The following is a 19,737-nucleotide window of genomic DNA, read 5'->3' as shown; positions in this document are numbered from 1 at the left end:
TATGAATAAATAATTTGATAATATATAAATTAATTTTAAAATCTTTATAGATATATGCATAATCATATATAGATATATGAAGCTTATTCTGGCGGGTAGCATTGCGGATGTAGGTTTTAGATTGATCTTCGTTGTTGCTTATCCCCATATCATTTATTTTATATACTTAGTTCTGTTTGTATTCCTGCATGCATGTTTTGTATTTTAAAATGATGTTCTCGATCATGTAGCTTCATAATTTGTTGCATTTCTTATGCATGGAGGAAAAGTATAGATGCTTCTACAATAGCGTCTCTAAAGGGCAATAGTTTATTTTAAGGTGAGTATAGAAAAATCCCACATCTCATATTTCTTTTGCGGTTTTTTAAAATATGTGAATAGGTGTGATTCCGAGAAAGGTAATCTATGCTATGTAAGCTTATAGGAAATGCTCTGCAGCCAGGTGAACTCATTGTTGTGGCGTTCTGAGCCAAGCAGAAAGGAAATGCCCTACAGCCAGGTAAACTCATAGTTGTGGCTTTCTGGGAGCCAATATGTTTAAGGTTAATATATATCTTTCCTGTAGTTTTAAATGCTCTGTTTTACCCCTGAAATATCTAAAATGAAACATTATGCTTAATTTGAGATTGACAGTTTATTGGTCCTTGATTAAAGTGCTTCTCTAGCATTAGGTAAATCTTTATTATGATGCTTTTCCACGGAATTTTTAAATCAATTTAACTTTATTCCACAAATATGAATTGTATACTGCTTGTTTCACAAGATGCAGGTACCCTCTTCAATCGCATCTATTTCATGGCAGTCTCGTGTACACTGGGCGCTGCTACCAATTTTCTTCAGCGGCCGTTCTTTCTTCAAAGAACAGAGGACTTCCTCCTGTAGCCTGAACTGCAGGTAAGTTTTGATACAGGCTGTAGTTGATAATTTGGTGTCAATTCAGGAGCTTGGGCGTGCCAAATAATGGCAGGCTGCCTTTAGGTGCCTGGGGGCTCACTATAGAATTTATTTTCTTGGATTATCTTCCTACAGTGCCAGCGGTACATATGTGGCCTTCTGCCCTTCAGATCTGCATGATACGTTCAGTGCAGCACTTGGCTATGGTTATGGGGTAAATCCCCAGACCCTCAACGCTATTTGAGCTATGCGCTTTGTGCATGCGTTTATTCTGCAAAGTATAATACAATATCTATTCATCACTTGGTATGTCTGGGTTTACGTGCAGTCAGGAACCCATTTTATGAATATCATAAAGGGGTTGGTTACATTTCACTTTAATGCCACCTGATCTTATGAGGCCATTTCCCCCCCCAATGAACGAATGATGTACACCTTGTTGCAGTTTATTATCTACTAAAGAGGGCAGGACGTTACCATTGGGAATATATCTTGCCTCCTTTCTGCCTTTGTCATTAATTTTCTGGCCAAGTGCATTAGGGAACCCATTTCATGAAAACCAAAGGGTGTTAGTTGCATTCCACCCTGAGACCGCCTGGTCCTATGTGGCCATTTGCCCCGGATGTGCTATCGATACTCCTGCCTTCGATGATTCTTAGTTTCCCCCCCCTTACAGGACAGTTGTCCTGGGCGGTGGCCTTAATAATATTTTCAGTGAGCCTTTTGCCCTGGAAAAATTAGCTTTCTGGGCAAGTCATTGTAAAATTTGAGCCCTGTGCTTATATTGCTGTGCTGTTTTCTTTTTTAGCGCATATGCTTAATATGGACCAGTGGGCTAGTGACTGAGTGGTTAAGCTGAGGGGCCCATCACCCACTCTGTCTCTGGTTTCCCTCGGATAGAGCTTTTTCTCTGTTAGGCCAGTGGGCCAGTACTATCTTTTCATATTCATTAATGGCTACGTATTGATTTAACTTTGATTATTGCTATGTTGTTCGTATGGCCATTATGTTTAGAGGTTGCATTTCTTTCATACAGGAGCGGCTGCGACAACTGCCCTAGCGGGCATGTGTTCTGGAAGTATTCTGATATTTATGCTATATTCAAAAGGGCAAAATTAATTCTGTCATAATTATCGCTTGACACTCTCTGCGCTGGCCTTTAATCCAAGGCAAGAGGAATGCAGGATCATTCTCTAGATTTAGGGTCAGAAAGGTCCTTGAGGGTTGGTTGTGTTCCGCTCCCAAGGCCACTGACCGGAGGAGGCTAATCACACCCGATGTCCTTCTTCAGATCCTGCCTTTATTTAGGTCAATGTGCTCATCTCTGTATGAGTCGCACCTGTTCGCCGCAGTAACTCTGACGATGTTCTATGGTGCTTTCCGCCCTAGTGAAGTACTGGTTTCCTCAAAGCCCGATGTGTCCTGTAGTGCTTTATGCTGGCGATTGCACGTTAGGTGCAGATTTAATGAGGTTTTCCTTAAATGTCTTTAAGACTGATCAATGGGGCCGTGGCAGTTCTGTATCTTTATTTAGTTGCCAGGTACCTGAATTATGCCCAGTTTCCGCTATGTGGCAATTTGTGTGTGTGTGTGTGTGTTTCAGGCCAGCGGGCCAGCGTTATCTCTTATACATGCAGATAGTTCTGCCCTGACTCAGTTTCAATTTTGGGCTGTTGTTCGGCGGGCCTTGTTGGCCAGTGGTTGCGATGCTGGAGTCTTTGGGCTGCATTCCTTTCACATTGGAGTAGCTACGGCCGCTGCCCTCGTGGGCATGAGCATCGAGGACGTCCAGACGATTGTTAGGTGGCGTTCTTCAGCTATAACTTCTGCCCTTGCTCCCAGCTCTCAGAGGGCATACCAGCGTGCCTTGGGAACGTTCAGGCGTTCCATGCCAGTAGGGCTTTGCCTCCTGTATGGCCTATCCCTGTTTCACATTTGCTGCAGTTTAAGTTACATCTGAAAGGGCAACCTCATTCTGTTTCTACCATCGCCAGACACCTCTCTGCGCTGGCCTTTATTTCCAAGGCAAGAGGATTGCAGGATCATTCTGTAGATTTTAGGGTCAGAAAGGTCCTTCAGGGTTGGTCGCGTTCCGCTCACAGGCCCGCTGACCGAAGGAGGCCAATCACGCCCGATGTACTCCTTCAGATCCTGCCTTTATTTAGGTCTCTGTGCTCATCTCAGTATGAGTCGCACCTGTTCGCCGCAGTAACACTGACAATGTTCTATGGTGCTTTTCGCCCTAGCGAAGTATTGGCTTCCTCAAAGCGCGATGTGTCCTAACGAGCCTTTTGCTTTGGCGATTGCACGCTAGGTGCAGAGATAGTTAGGCTTTCCCTTCGAGTCTCTAAGACTGATCAAAAGGGCCGTGGCAGTATTATTTCATTGAGAGTTTGCCAGGTCCCTGAATTGTGCCCAGTGGCTGCAGTGCGTTTATTTCTGTCAATGAGGCCAGCGGGCCAGCGTTACCTCTTTATACATGCGGATGGTTCTGCCCTGACTCAATTTCAATTTTGGGCCGTTGTTCGGCGGGCCTTGTTGGCCAGTGGTCGCGATGCTGGAGTCTATGGGCTGCATTCCTTTCGGATTGGGGCGGCTATGGCTGCCGCCCTCGTGGACATGAGCGTTCAGGACATTCAGGCGATTGGAAGGTGGCGTTCTTCCGCTTTCAAGTCTTATGTCAGGTATTGATTCTGATGTATTGTTTTTTCTTTTCTTAGGTGTGCTGAGCCTTCCTGTGCCTGCGAGGGTCGTCATGTGTGGCCACTCTATTTTATTTTGGGCACATCGGAGAGCCTTCTCTACGCTTGCTGGGACACAGCTGCAGCTTTCCGCTAGAGCAACGGTTGGCTGGGAGGCTCAGAGGGGCATGCTTTGGGATGCGCTCATGCCTTTGGTGTGTCGCCTTATGGCATCGTTTAACCGGCCACATGTGTTGGTGGTTCATTTAGGGGAAAACGACTTGGTGCAGTGGCCAGGTATGGATCTGCTGCTTAGGATCACCCAGGATTTTAATGCTCTCATCCAGTCATACCCGGACCTTGTTATAGTGTGGTCCGACATGCTGGTGCGATGTGTTTGGAGGGGTGCAATGCACCCCAACAGGATCGACAGATCCAGAAAGTGGGTAAATAGGAAAGTTAGGAGTTTAGTTTTGTCATGACAGAATCCGTTTTCATGCACCACATCTGTTTCGAGATGATGGTGTCCATCTTTCAGATATTGGGTGTGATTTGCTATTGGAGGATTTTAGGTTGGGTTTGGGGGCTTTGTTTTCTTTGGGTTGAGGGGACCAAGCTTCAGCTGATCCCCTCTTGTGGCGTTGGATTTGGGCAGGTGAGGTAATTGAAGTTAAAAATGGAGGTGGATGAGGCATTTGGGTAAAGGGCACTCCCTGGTGAAACATCAAGGCGTAATGCCTGGTGTGGATCCGGGGGGTGTCCACGTGGGACCGGCTTGCGCATCATGGTGAACACCTGTACGGTGGGGCCAGGATGCGGAGGTTGGAACCACAAACCTGACTCCGATTGCAAGGAGGGAGAAGTTTTCCCACATCCTTGTCTGGGGAGTTGCAGTACGATGTGACTGACTTGCCTCCTGGTTTGGAGGGTCTAGACCCTCATAGATAGGTTGAGCCTCACCTGCCCGAAGGATTTGAGATTATTAATTGGCGGATTGGAATTTGATTATGTGTTATATTTTAATAAATATAACATTTCAACCATACATGTGTCACGAGTCTTCCTTGGTGTGTTGGCAAAGTATGCTTTTTTAACCTTTTTGTTTAAAATTTTTGCATGGATGAGATACGAATCTGTAAACTGAAGGATACCTAACACAAAGCAGCAGCAAACAGATAATGTGAAGACCCTAGTGGGCTAGCATTTTGCTTAGAAAATCAATAGGCAAGAAAAGGGGAATGAAGCAGATGAGTCCTTTTTACTGAGTATATTTTATAAAGACTGGAAAGCAATACATAGGAGGGATATACTTAAAAGAAAAATATAGGCGTTTTAAAAAGCACCAAAAATAAACCAGGCCTATATTAAAAACATTAAAAAGATGATAAATGGGAAATGTGCCCTCATGTTTCACTTCTAGACAATGATCAAAGATACCTCTTTGAATAAGCATAGAACTGAACGCTTGAAGGAACAAACCTAAATCAATATTGCACTGGACAAGAATAGCTATGCTTAACAAGAGACTATGCTTGAGAGAGAAAATATACAGTCGTTTACAGTATTACTAAAAAAATCCCACCAGGAATATTTAAACTTAACAAACACATATTTTCTTTGTACATTGTATGGTTGCAGAGTGGTAATTTCTTTATTTTTATTTCAGCAAAAATGGGACTCCAGAATACTTTGCAAATATTTACTAAAATAAAATCCAGAAGAGTAGCTACAAAAACAAGAGTTTTGTGGCACCTCAAAGACTGACAGGTTATTGAGGCACAAACATTTGTAAGCTGTTTGGGAGAACGTTTCAGTTTCTCCAGGTGCTCAGCTACTGAGTTGAGTCACCATTCTTTCAGGAGAATCCAGCATTAAATTGCTGAACTGGAATTTATCACCAAGTCTGTTTCTATTGGTTTGGACTTAATCAGGACTACATTCATTGGTAATCAGTGCTGTTGTAAATGGCCACTGTACTCCTCTTGTATACATTTGAGTTTTGCATGGATGTGTCACAAGCCGTACTTCTTGCACTGCAAAATATTTTAGACTAAATAACTGTGTGTGATTTACACATGAAACTACAGGGAAAAGTAGTCTCAAAATATGGAAGGACATCCAGGGCTGGCTCCATGACTTTTGGTGCCCTTATGCGAGTACTCTCAGTGCCCACTGCCCATCCCACCCCACCCCCAGCCAGGGAGAAGCAGAACACACAAACAGAGAATTATCTTCAGCTGCATCTGATCTTCTTGGAAACTCTCAGCAAAGTGGACATAATGGCACTGTCAGGATGGTGAGCCCTCTGCTAGTCTTGACAAATGTCCAAGCAGCTTGCCACTCTCTGGAGCCTGCCCTGAGTATACCTGCAGCCTACTGAATTTAGCTTCCATCTGAATACTGCACATGCGAAATATATGTGATTTCAGAATTTATGTGTGTCTGAAGTAATTTTTGGCCCATTAAAAGATTCATGATAAGATGTATTGTACAAATGACTAAAGTAATTAGAACCTGCAGAAGCCTTCTAAAATAAAACAAAAAATTAAACATTTATTCAAATACAGTGTACAACATTAATCTTTTCTCCATGAGACTCCATTATTCTCTGTGAAAACAGAAAACAGAGATTTCCAAGATATTTCTTGGCAGCATACCAGCAAACAGACTCCCTATAGCTTCACTAAAATAAAAAGGTTAGCTCTGTGAAGTGAGATAATCTACATACTGTACTAGTTAAAGATGAATTTAATTGGGAACTTGCTGAGGGTGGTATTTTACCTTTCACAGGAAATACAGATGCATTTTCGTTAGAGCCAGGAACAAAGGTTTCTCCTTCATCTCTTTTTTCAGACTCTTGTTTTCTGAAATAATCATTTACAGCACACAAGACTAAATCCTGCAGTGTAAGAATTAAGGTCCCTTCACTTGTGTACAGTCTACAAGCTGTCCTGTTAAGTTCAAGGTGTCTTGTACATAAAGAAAGCAGCTGCAGAAGAAAGTGAATAACATATATTTAATCTTGCTAACTCCAAATATTTAGTATTTTTTTATCATATTGCCATCCTCAGAGTTTTCTTTCTTTTATCTATTACATTTATGAACTGCCTTCCTCCAAGTAGTTAAAGGAGTATATAGAGCCTTCTTCCCTCCATTGTATCTCCACAAGAACTCTGTGAGATAGATTAGGCTGGCTAGTTTACCCAGAGAGCTTTATGGCAGAGTGGGTATTTGAACTTCTTGGTCCTAGTCTAAGACACTACACCACACTGAATTCTTAGCAGGGATGGTGGTGGTATTATCAGTACAAGATTTGTGCATCTCTGTGTGCTTTCAAACTTTACACAATGAGGAACAAACTACACAACCCTAAATTTGTCTTTTTGTTGTGTGAATATTTTCATTATTGCAGATAACTTTGGTAAGGCCTCACCAGGATTGGGAACCAAGGAGCATGGGGAAGGGGAGGGTTAACAACAAAGGGAATCACAACAAAAACTGCTCTCTCTAGCTGCTTTTCCCAAATATGTGTTAACATTTAACTTGAGGTAATGACATGAGAGCATTTCAATAGTTTGTGTTTACTTTATATTTACAGTTCTCAAAAAATTAAATGAGCTTCTTTTCATATACTAGAGAAGGTGTCAGGATGGACACAAAACTTTTTGGTGCCCGATGAAATAAAATATTTCGTGGGAAAAATAATAAAAATAGCCTCACAATACCTCATAGTACAATTGGCCTGAAGGATCAGATAGAGGATAGCCCTTTTCATTTCAGTGCAGCTTGGTGGATTTCAGAAAGCAACCAACCAACATATCTGCCATTTTATCCCAACTTGCCTGTATAGTTCTGGGACCAATAGACCAATTTTGTCTAGTCCTCCTCTGTTACTGAAACTGTTATTATTTCCATTATTATTTATGATTATTATTAATTGAGTGATTGATATATTGCTTATATGCCAAAATGTCTTCTAAGTTTACTAGATCTTACCCATCTAGTATGCCAATGTATTGCCTGCTTTTTCTTTTTCTTTTTCTTTTTTGATGGTCCTATACCTGAGAGTCAAGCTACACAGTATGTGAGAATTCTACATCATTTTAATTTACACTAAAGCAGTTGGGGAGACGGTGTGGGGTCACCTCTATATTTCATCAAAGCACCAGTGCCAGGGGAGGGTGTGTGAACTATTCCCCACCACCACCACCATTCCTCCCCCCCCCGGCAGCTGTATTGGTCTCAGAGAAGGGGATAAAGGCATGCCCCTCGTGATGTGTAGTTTAACCCTAAGTTATTTGCCTTTGGGGACTGATTATGCTTCCTACCAAGCACTGCAGGTATGTGCCAGCATGCTCACTAGCTGCTCAGCCTGTATAATTACATGTATATTACAGTAATATCAAAGCTTCCATGTCTCTCCTTTAAAAAGGAACTGACCATTTGCCGCCCTGGACTCCTTCTGGGAGGAAGGGTGGGATATAAATCAAATAAATAAATAAAGCTCTCCTGAAACTTCCCATTACACACTGTACATTGGGGGTGGAGAGGGAGAAATGTACAAATTAATATTCCTTGAGATTATTAGCATATTGAAGAAATATCACACATCAAAGTGATGTGTATACAGTGAGAAGAATCCTCCTTATCACTCTACTCCTCACTTGCCCCAGATCTAAAACAGTTCCATAGCAAGCTCTTGCAGGTTTTGGATCTAATCAAAGAGGATAGACGCATGTGGATGTTATAGGTCACCTTTGATTTTTCTTGTTTTTGGCCATTTCAAGCTATCCAAGGTTAAATAAAATGTATAAAAGTTGGAAGACAAGAGTTAATATATACTGAAAAAACCACAGCTAGACTGTAAGCAGCCTAGCTGGTGTAGGAGTTAAGTTTCTTTCGCTTTCCTCTCCCTCCTCCCCATCTGAAGACTCTGAGATCTCCTACCTCTCTGCTAGAGAACAGCTGTTTCGGAAGTCTGCCAAGAGTCTGGGCACTTCCATCCTCCCTTTTGTAAACAAAAGGCATCTCAGGGGGAAAAGCCTATTAGATCTTTGGAGAGAGACTAGCTGCAATATTGTTAACTCTAAGGAGTCGCAAGTCCTGTCATACCTCTAATGAGTTACAGGATGCAAAGCAGTTAGCCCTTTAAGGAGGCACAAAAGGGTAAAGTGAAAGCCCTCATTCAATAAGAAAGGCCTATAAATAGGCTGCAAACCCTGTGCTCAAGGCCAGTCCTTTGACACTGCGCCAAAGATACTGCCTGACGCTGACCAATGGCTGCTTAGAAGCCAAGCAAATTCCGCCATTTTATGGATCCCCACTCAAGGGTGAGAGCATTCCTTTTCCTGAAGCAAAAAGTATGTATTGCATTGAATTTAGGCAGAAATGTAAAGTTTTCAGACCTTTTGGCTAAGGCTAAAGAGAGTATTGTTTGTACATATAAGAAGTGTCTAAGGCTATTATTAAATAAATGCTTACATGTATAACTATAAGCACTTATTAAAGAAAATAGTTAAAAATTCTATATGTCACTTTAACCATTATGTTATAAAATAAAGCCAGCTATGTGCCTATCTAACCCATATGATGTTTTTAATATGCTGCCAAACCGTCTTGTGCCTGTGGGGGTGGTGGTATTGCTATTGTTTTGTTGTTGTTTATTGTTATGTTTTATAGTCTGTTTTATTTGTTTTGTTTTAACATTATGTAAGTCTCTTCAGGACCTTTGGCAATCAAGCAACTAATAAGTCTAATAATAATGATGATGATGATGATGTATGATGTAAGATACAGCCAGGTATATGTTTGTTAAAATTGTACATGCTGGCTACGGCCGCAATATAGATCTGTTTAACTACTGAGTTATTGGGTAAGGCCAGATTCTTTCTATAATTATGTATGCACAATTTCTGCAATGGCTGAGGCCAGCTACTTGTATTTCTAGTCTGAACCAAACCTTAGGATAGAAATGAAGAAATATATTTTGATTTTCCGCTATGGAATCCTATTATTATATTTCCTGATACATCCTCAGTCCTGAGAAGTATCTTAGGTAGGGTTTCTTTTTCTAGATTTACCTAACCAGTTTTCCGCTGTCAATAACAGGACCCAATTTTGACAACATATGACATATAAGTCTCTGGGTAGACATAAGAACATGCAGAACCCTCATCACTGTTCATCCACAAGATAAGGGTCCAGGAGGTAACATGGATTTCCAGCAAAGGTCAAAATTTTGTATGAGAGGTGAATGCAGGTATGAGATTCTGGTCCATGATCTAATAGCTACTGTTTGTCCAGGTCAATGTTATTGTGACAATCCTTTAAATGATTGTTACTCACCATAGGGAATGTACTAGCAATTACTAGTTTCCCATTTCGGTAACCAGCTCCATTTCTGTATGCAATTATTTTCACTGCTTTCTGGTTTACGGCAGCAGACATATTTTCTGAGATTATTTGTAGTGATGTTTCTGTCCTCAAAGATGCTAGAACTTCTTCTAAATAATGCAAAGTGGATTCAGCTTCAGAAGTGGATAAATCAGTCTTTAGGATAAACAGAACAAGATCCAGTCATAACTTTACTTCTGTCACAATCACACTAAAGTGAATTGTTTCAATTATTATTGACAATTATGATTATTATTATTACTGTTTCACTTTCAAATGCTATTCTTTATGAGAAAATGGATGATTATACATACATACATACATACATACATACATACATACATACATACATACTGTCCAGTGCTGGTATGCAAGGAATTATTATAGGCAAACTCTGCGAAATGCAAATAGGAAACCCGGTCATTCTGTTGATAAGAAACATAACAACGTAAATACCTCTCTAACACAGCGTTCAGTCTCTCCGTCTGCCCGTCCATCTGGGGATGATGAGCAGAAGAAAGTTTTAGCTCCGTCTGTAACTGCTTCCAAACAGCTCTCCAAAACTTAGCTGTGAACTGGGTTCCTCGATCTGAGACTAAGCTGTTTGGCAACCCATGTAACCGGTAAATTTCCTTTATGAACAGCTTGGCTGTTTCTTTAGCCTGTAAGGCTCCTGGGCAAGAGAGGAAATGTGCAATCTTTGTAAGGGAATCCACGATGACAATTATGGTCGTCATTCCTTGGGACTTCGGCAAATCAGTTATAAAATCCATGGATAGATCCTTCCAGGGTTCGTTCGGAGTAGGGAGGGGCTCCAACAGTCCTTGAGGACTTCCCGTCTCTGTTTTCGCCCGCATACAGACAGCACAGAATTTTACATAGTTCTCAATGTCTCTGCGCATCTGAGGCCAACAAAAGTCCTTGGCTACATTCTGTATGGTCTTAAAGATACCAAAGTGCCCAGCTGTGATAGAGTCATGACATTGACACAGGATCCTGAGCCTTAGATCCCCCTTCGGCACATATCTGGCAGCTTTAAACCACAACAGCCCCTCTTTCCAATGAAAGTTTACTTCTGGGCCCTGGCTCTGTTCCATCTCCTGGATATACTGTTGCATGCATGGGTCCTCCTTTTGTGCCTTTCTGAGCTCCTCTTCCCAAGAAGGTTGACATGATCCCAACACCAGCTTCTCTGGCGGAACTACGTACTGGGGTTGGCTGTCAATCTCACCTCCTTTGTATTGTGGTTGCCTGGACAGGGCATCTGCTCTCTGATTTTTTGCATGGGCGTGATAAGTAATCTTGAAGTTAAACCTGGTAAAAAACTGTGACCAACGTATCTGCCTCTGGTTCAGCTTCCGGGCCGTCTGTAGACTCTCCAGGTTCTTCTGGTCTGAACGTACTTCTATCTGATGTTGAGCCCCCTCTAAATATTGTCTCCAATTCTGAAACGAATCCTTAATGGCTAGTAATTCTTTTTCCCATACTGTATAATTTCTTTCAGCATCCCTTAATTTTCTGGAGAAGTACGCGCAGGGGTGTAGCTCCGTTCCTTCCCCATTCATCTGTAAGAGAACCCCCCCGATGGCAAAATCCGAAGCATCTGCTTCCACAACGAAAGGGCGGGTAGGGTCAGCAAAACGCAAGATGGGCTCAGAGGAAAACTTTCCCTTCAGCTCCTCGAAGGCGCTTGCAGCGTCCTCTGTCCACTGAAATTTTCTTTTCCCCCTTAAGCAGTCAGTGAGAGGGGCTGTTAACCTGGAAAAGCCTGGAATGAACTTTCTGTAGTAGTTGGCAGATCCCCAAAAACATTGTACATCCTTTTTAGTGGTCGGTTGCCCCCAATCCAGTATACAACTCACTTTTTCTGGATCCATTTCCACTCCTTTTGCTGAGATGCGATATCCAAGAAAGTCCAAAGACGATAGGTCAAACCCACATTTCTCTAGTTTAGCATACAAATGGTTCTCTCTCAGTCTTCCCAACACAGTTTTCACATGCTGATCATGGTCTTCTTGGTTCTTTGAAAACACCAGGATATCATCTAAATAACAGATTACATACTTATCCAAAAGGTCTCTAGACACGTCATTCATGAACTTTTGAAACACGCCAGGACTTCCACAAAGCCCAAATGGCATTACCAGATATTCAAACTGTCCATAAGAGGTCAAAAAACCTGTTTTCCATTCATCTCCCTCCTTCATCCTGATCAGATTGTATGCTCCTCTTAAGTCCAGTTTCGTGAAGATTTTTGCAGAGCGCAGTTGGTCTAACAGCTCTGAGATCAGGGGTAGCGGATAGCTGTTAGGAATAGTGATTTGATTCAATGCACGATAATCATTGCAAGGCCTGAGCTCCCCCCCCTTCTTCTTCATGAACAACAGGGGTGCTCCAGCGGGGGACTGCGAGGGATGTATAAATCCTCGCTTCAGGTTTTTCTCCAGAAATTCCCTCAGGGCCTCTCTCTCTTTCTCTGTGAGAGAGTAAATTCTTCCCGATGGGATGCTGGCTCCTGGCAATAAATCAATCGCACAGTCATAAGGATGGTGGGGGGGTAACATCTCTGCCTCTTTTTCATTGAACACATCTCTAAATTCCCCATACTTCGAGGGAAGGGTTACTTGCTTGGCTTCTTGCACTGCTCCTGCCAACTTGTCAGTGGTTTCTTCTGCCTGACAGTTCTCCTGGCAATACTGAGAAGTAAACCACACCACAGCGTCCTTCCACATTATCTTTGGGTCGTGCTTGACTAACCAGGGCATTCCTAGGATCACATCAAAGGTCGAAAGGTCTGTTACATACAGCGAAATGAACTCTTCGTGCCCCAGAATTTGCAGTTTCAATTCCTCCATTGCTCGCGTTACCCCCCCTTCTTTCAGGGGCCTCCCGTCTATGGTCTCCACCGGCAAGGGGGTGTCCAATTTCCATTGGGAAATTCCGTAACACTTTGCTAACTCTGCATCAATGAAATTTGTGGTTGCTCCACTGTCAATTAACGCTGTGGAGTTAAACATTACTCCTTTGGAAGTTATAGTCCGAATTGGCAGTACCAAGACTCCTCTTGAAGGAGGTTTTGCTACTGGAGGCCCTTTATCCAACGTAGCCCCCAGTCTACCGGCCTGTACATGGACTGGGTTTGTTAGTTTCCCGCCGGCTCTGTTTTTCCCCCTTTCAGTCCACAATCTCTAGCCACATGGCCCGGCTTTGAACAATAGAAGCATAAACGTTCTTTACAACGCCTCTCCTTTTCTTCTTCCAACAGCTTCGGCCTAGCCCCCCCTTGTCCTTCGGTCGCGTTGCCTGATGTTCCTGGAGTTGAAAGGGTCTTGTTGCGAGAGGCTGAAACTGAGTATCTCTGGATCTCCTGTTTCTTTTCCAGGCGCCTTCCTTCCAACCGATGATTGATCTGCAGGCATAGCTGAATCAGTCCAGGCAAATTATTTGGGGGGGTAGTTCTAGCCAAGTCATCCAGGACTTCAGAACTCAGTCCACTCCTATACATGAACATCAAGACTGCATCATTATAACCAGTTTCCTGGGACAGAATTTTAAAAGCGTTAGTGTACTCTGACACCGTTCCTTTCCCTTGTTTCAAGGCGCCCAACTGCCTGGCCACCGTCTCTGCCCTTTGAGGGTCCTGGAACATCTCAGTCATGGCTCGCATAAAGTCTCTATATCTTCCCAGAAGGCCATCCTTTCTGACCAGGTACGGAGTCACCCATTTGGCAGCTTCTCCTTCCAAGAGACTGATCACGAAGGCCACTTTGGCCACATCACTAGGAAACTCTGCATTTCTGATGTCCAAATACAATTCACATTGAGCCACGAAAGTAGAGAGCATATTTTGGTGGTAATCCTATAGGAATCTTCACCACAGCGGCCGGAGGGGCTGCTCGCATCTGATCTACCGTGGTTTTCAAGGTCTGATTGTCAGTCTTCAGTCCTGACAGCCACTAACAAGGTTTGAACATCTGCCTGTAGATCCGCCACATTAGTCCTCAGCCGTCTCACTTCTTCTGTCTCAGAAGTGGGATTTGTTCCCCCTGCTCCCTTCTCCATCTTGTCATGTTCAAGCGGTGGGAGTGATGAGGGTGAAGTAGGTGGTTCTGTCAATCTGTCGTGTCCGGGACTGGACTCAGAAACCAGACCAGGTTGTGAAACCAGTTCAGTCTTTATTAGGGTAATATCCAAACAGAGGCTGTGCCTTCTCATGAAGGAACACAATAACATGTGTCCAGCGACATGCAAGAGAGTTGACAGAACAAGGAATCCCTGCCCCCCCTTAACCTTATAAAGGGGGCTTTCTGGCGCGAATTCTCTCACTCCGCCTTAGGACGCTCTCTGTGTCTGCTGGAGTTTCAAGGCCTTCGTTGCGGGGCAACTCTATCTCTGAGAGTTCTCCCTCCCCCTCTTCACACAACTCTGGGAAAATGATCTCCTCCTCATCCTCTGAAGTGCCAGGGTCCCAATCTACATACATACATAGATACATACATACATACATATATATATATATACATACATAGATACATACATATATATATATATATATATATATATATATGCATATGTCACTATGGGTTGTACAGGGTTGCATATGACATACGATTACTAATGTTCCGTGAGCTTCATTCAGGTGATTTGCAGAATGTCCACATTAAACATATTGATTGTTAATTGTATTTTACGGCTTTTATTTCTTATATTGTAATTGTATCACAATATGAATTTATTTATTTATTATTTGATTTATATCCCACCCTTCCTTCCAACAGGAGCCCAGGGCGGCAAACAAAAACGCTAAAAACACTTGAAAACATCATAAAAAGACCTTAAAATACATTAAAACAAAATGTTAGAAACATTTTTTAAAAAAGCTTTAAAAATATGAATTGTATGGAATACAAATAGTAACTTGTTAAAATACCATATGTGAAATAAAAGAAGCAATAAAATACAATGAAAAATCATGCAGCATCTAGCAGAGTCCATTGCAATTGCTACATAATGCAGAAAAATCATTAAGTAGCCTACCAAGACCATCAGCAATTTTCAAGTGGTCCATAGGAAAAAAAGGTTAGAAACCAATGGATAATTGTAGTATTAATGACATTATTAAACAGTATACATTAAGCCGACTATATTTACTACTTCAGATAGTAAAAAAAAAATGCTTGCTGTTGTGCCACTTATACCTAGATGAATATTCACTGATAGGCAAAAAAACCCCTTGCGTTTTAAGAATGTACCTATGGCTAATAGATATTTCTATCAAATTTTAAAAGCAGGAAAACTGGGCAGCTATAGTGAATGAACTAGGGGAGCTAGAGACCTGACCTCCTTTCTGAGATACTGTACTGCCCTACAAATTCACAGTCCAATCCACTTTCTGTGTGGCTTGGAAGAATTTGGCAACATGTACTTCTGAGCATATGATGAGTGGTGTCAACAATCAGGACTGCATCTCCAAAGATGGAGAATTACATTTTTTGAATGTTTGTTGGTGTTCTTCTTACTTTGCTTCTTTCCTGTTTCTACAGAGAATATAACCTAGAAAATTATATTTCTGTCATTATTCATCTTAGAAATCTGTGTCAAATTTATTTGTATTAATTTCAAAGCCTTTTTTATTGGTCAATGTCATATGACGGTGAAGATGGCCTTTTGTATTTCAAACTGGAGGTTATATTCTATTTCTATTTGGGTGCATTAACAGTTGAATCTGAAACGCATTTTGATGTAAAATCAGACTGATTACAATATGTTGCTACTTAAGCAACAAATCTAGCTATTGGAAAAAAACAAACTTGGCCTGCCCAATATACATGTGTTCAGCCAGCTATGTTTAAATGACTTCACTTAAGGAAGGGTGGGCATGGAGCACACCTAGAAATTTGCTAGAATATATTTCACCTTCCATAGTTTAATCGTGTGTAAATGGAGAACTCTTTGTGCTCACTGGAGACTATCCTTCAGAATAGTCAGTGCCATTATTCCGCAATTGTTTTTTGAGTTTTTTGAGTGTAAATTATAAAAAATGTTGCTATACTTCACATATTCACAAAAACAGAAGCAAAAGAAAATAATTTACTATAGAAAACCTCATTAACTAAATCAAACATATTTTAAGTGACCATCTGAACTATATCAACTGACATAATATTATTGCTTCCTCCCTGCTAAAACAAGATCAGCACAACACATGTCTTGTTTCTGTTATTTGGAAGGGAGGAGGAGAGGGGAGGAAGAAGGGAGGAGACAGCGGGAGGGGATTAGAAGGGGAGGGGATAAGGGGATGGGAGGTGGTAAGGAAGGGGGAGGGGAAGGGCAGGAAGGATGAGGAGGGGAGGCTTGATCATTTGCAAGCTTATTGAGTTCAATGGCATTTGCTCCTGTGCAATCATGCTTAGGATAGATGACACTGACCTGGGGGAGGGACAGGGAGGGGGAAGGAGGCAAGGAGATTAGGTGGGTGGGCAGTGGGCCAACGGAAACCCCCTTTCCTTTCCAAAAGGGAAACATTGTTAACACTATCACTATTTTTGGGGATTCCTCCACCTTTTTATTCTACAGCAGATATGTGTAGTCCCCACCCAAATTTAAACCAAAGCTGTCCCTGGCCACATCCAAACCAGACATTTATTCCACTTTAAAAAGTCATGGGTTGCCCCAAAGAATCACCAATATTCTCTGGGAAGAGGGGCTGTTAAACCACTCTGGTCACTGGAATTCTGCCAGGGGAATAGGAGTCTCTTAACAACTCTCAGCATCCTACACAAATGAAAGTTCTGAGGATTCTTTGGGGGAAGCCATGACTGTTTAAAGTGGAATAAATGTCTGGTGTGGGTGTGACCCTATAATTAGCAAAGCCAAACAGCTGTTAGTCTGGCTTTTAGAACACTTACAATTGGTTCTTACTGAGCATGCCTGCACTATCATAGATTTCAATGCTAAATTTCTTAAATTAATTAAAAATCAGCCAGGCATTGTTTTAACTTTTAAACTGCAGAAGATGAAAGTCAGAGTATGGGTCAGGGTCAGTAATAGGATTACAGGTACTCTGTGAACATGCCTGGTGTTTAACTAATTTCAACAAATTATGAGACCACTGACAGAAAAAATTCCAACAAGGGTCTGGATTTTTTCTTTCTTGTTTTAGACTTTGAATTCTAGATTCTCTCTGAATGTTTTGTGTATTGCCATGAAAACTCAAAGGGTTGTTAAGCAAGTGTTTCTGTGTTCAGGATTACAAATTTTGTAAGATTTTGTTTTGAAATGCAGTTATGGGAAGCAGCAAAATGGAATGGAGGGCTATTTTCAATTTAACAGGGTGGAATGTGAAAAATCCATGCTGGTCATAGTATACAGCCAGTCTCATGGTACTATAATGCTCCCAGCCCAATTCTCTACATTTGCAGCAACGCTTTAAAAGCTTCTTGATGTGTTATGCTTATTTATCTGCTTATTTTGCAATCAGTGCCTGTGCCTCCATGGGTCACACTGTCAACTATATTCCATGTTGTTGACTTTTAATAGATTTATAAGCTTCATATACAGTGCAACTCTGAACGGAAACCCTGTAAATGACAGAGGTATTGAAAGAATTGGACTGTAAATATAAAATATAATTTAAATAGTTTTAAAGATAACTGGCAACATTTAATATTCTTTTCATGTAAAGGAAAAGTAATTCAAAATAATGATATGACGTTAGATACTATTGTTCCATTTCACAGTTGAGAAACTGGCTGAGAAATAATGCCTTGAACAAGGTCAGGACTTAACATAATCCAGAATTCAGCACCAACGCCGGAATAAGTATGAAAATCTTTAAAATAATACTTAGTGAAAGAGCTATTGAGCATACATCGAGTGCCTTAAGCAGCCACAATTGTATGGTGTCTTTGTTAATGTGCACTGTATCTAGTAGGATCATTACTTCAGCAAGAAAAAAATGTGAATCTAATCCCCAAGTTGCAGTGCTACAAAGTACTCTAAAGAGAAGGCTGTAACATGGTCACTTATCTTACTACACTTAATGTATATATACATGGCAGAGTGCCACTGAAAAGCAGAAACAAACACTACCACAAACCTTGTTCACATCAAGACACTTAAAAGGCCAGATGGATAAATGTTTTCCTTTCTCAGAACCAGAAGCACAGAAGAACACAGTACCAGGGAGCAATTTTTTCAGTTCCTTCTTTCCCCTTATGGTCCTTGCACAAGCCACGCATATCATTACCTTCTGCTTTCCGCATGGTGAAAGAAAATAGTAGCCCTATAAAGAACAATGGTTGAAACCCTTTAAAATGTGGGTTGAGGGAGAGAAACCATAATAAACATGCAGCAATCCAGCTGATAATGATTTCTGTATACATGTAAAATTCTCAAACTTTTTTGATTATACTGTATACAGCAAGTTTTTGAATAATACATTCCTCACATTTCCAGACTGAACAGGTAATAATTTGGTAACAATTGTTTAGAAGTAGATTTTTTAAAAACGTATAACATTTTGTAGAAAAAAAAACTCTGCTGCTGCATAATGTTATTCACTAATAGGCAAAAAAAACCAGTTTAAAAACATATGTATAGCCAACATATATTTCTATCAAACTTTAAAAAGCAGGAAAATTGGGCAGCTATAGTGAATGCACTAGGGGAGCAGGAGACCTGACCTCCTCTCTAAGATATTGTAGTGCCCTATAAATGTGTACAAATGTAAACACAATTTGGGTTGATCTTTCACAGTCCAATTCACTTCCTATGTAGCTTGGAAGAATTTGGTAACATGTGCCTCTGTGCATATGGTGAGTGGTGGAAACACCTACAATCAGCCCAAATAAGAGAAACAAGACATAAGCTGTGCTGATCTTCTTTTAGCAGGGAGTAAGAAACGATATTAAGGCAGGTGATGTAGTTCAGACATTCACTTTAAATATGTTTGATTTACTTTACAATTTTAGAGAAATTTCCTATGGTAAATTATATTGTCTTGCTTCTGTTTCTGTGCCTATGTGAAGTACAGCAACACTTTGCATAATTTACACTAAAAATACTGGAATAATGGCACTGACTATTCTGCGGAATAGTCTCCAGACATAAAAAATGTCTGTTTGAAAAAGATAAAACAGTGGGAGGTTAAATATATTTCACTCATTATTCATCCTAGGAATCTGTGTCAAATATACTTTTATTATTTTTAAACCACAAGGGTTTTTTTTGCCTACTAGTGAATTTCTCTGCATTTTAATACAGGAGGTAAGAAATGGGATCCTATGCAAGTTTGCTGAGAATGGATTGATCATTTGCATGCTTATTGAGTTCAATGGGATTTACTCCCCTACAATCATGCTCAGGATAGATGAAACTGACAAAGAGGAAGAGGAGAAGGGAGAGGAAGGGAGGGCAGAGGAAGGGCAGGGGAAGGCGGAGAGAGGGGAGGAGGGAGGGGAGGGGGGAGGGAGCAGACAGGAGGGGGAGAGGGGAGGCAGGTTTGATCATTTGCATGTTTATTTAGTTCAATGGGATTTACTCCTGTGCAATCATGCTTACGATAGGTGAAACTAACCATAGGGGAGAATGGGGAGGGAGGGCTGGAGTGGGAAGGGGAGGAAGGGAGGGGGAGGGAGGAGGAGAAGGAGGAGAGGAGGATAGGAGTGAGGAGGAGAAAGTCAGGTTTGACCATTTGCATGCTTGAGTTCAGTAGGATGTATTTCTGTGCAATCATGCTTAGAATAGGTGGAACTGACCTGGGGAGGGA

At 41.4% G+C, this 19,737-nt stretch overlaps 1 protein-coding gene and 1 long non-coding RNA gene across 2 annotated transcripts in view; one reads left to right on the top strand and one right to left on the bottom strand.

Annotated features, from left to right (window-relative positions):
- Positions 1-19,737, bottom strand: part of DCDC1 (doublecortin domain containing 1) — a 574,603-nt gene that overhangs the window by 42,135 nt on the left and 512,731 nt on the right. Inside the window, 3 exon segments of the mRNA XM_061610560.1 lie at positions 6,364-6,564; positions 9,921-10,124; positions 18,067-18,252. Of these exon segments, the coding sequence (XP_061466544.1) occupies positions 6,364-6,564; positions 9,921-10,124; positions 18,067-18,252 (591 nt within the window).
- The window catches only part of LOC133377143 (uncharacterized), a 30,852-nt gene continuing 19,941 nt past the window's right edge, over positions 8,827-19,737 (top strand). Inside the window, exons 1-2 of the long non-coding RNA XR_009760626.1 lie at positions 8,827-8,935; positions 9,684-9,834. This is a non-coding gene — a long non-coding RNA (uncharacterized LOC133377143). The remainder of the gene's footprint in view (positions 8,936-9,683; positions 9,835-19,737) is intronic.

This window comes from Rhineura floridana, chromosome 2 (genome assembly GCF_030035675.1).
Source record: "Rhineura floridana isolate rRhiFlo1 chromosome 2, rRhiFlo1.hap2, whole genome shotgun sequence".
NCBI classification, from domain to species: Eukaryota; Metazoa; Chordata; class Lepidosauria; order Squamata; family Rhineuridae; genus Rhineura; species Rhineura floridana.
This window is presented reverse-complemented; position numbering and strand designations above follow the sequence as displayed.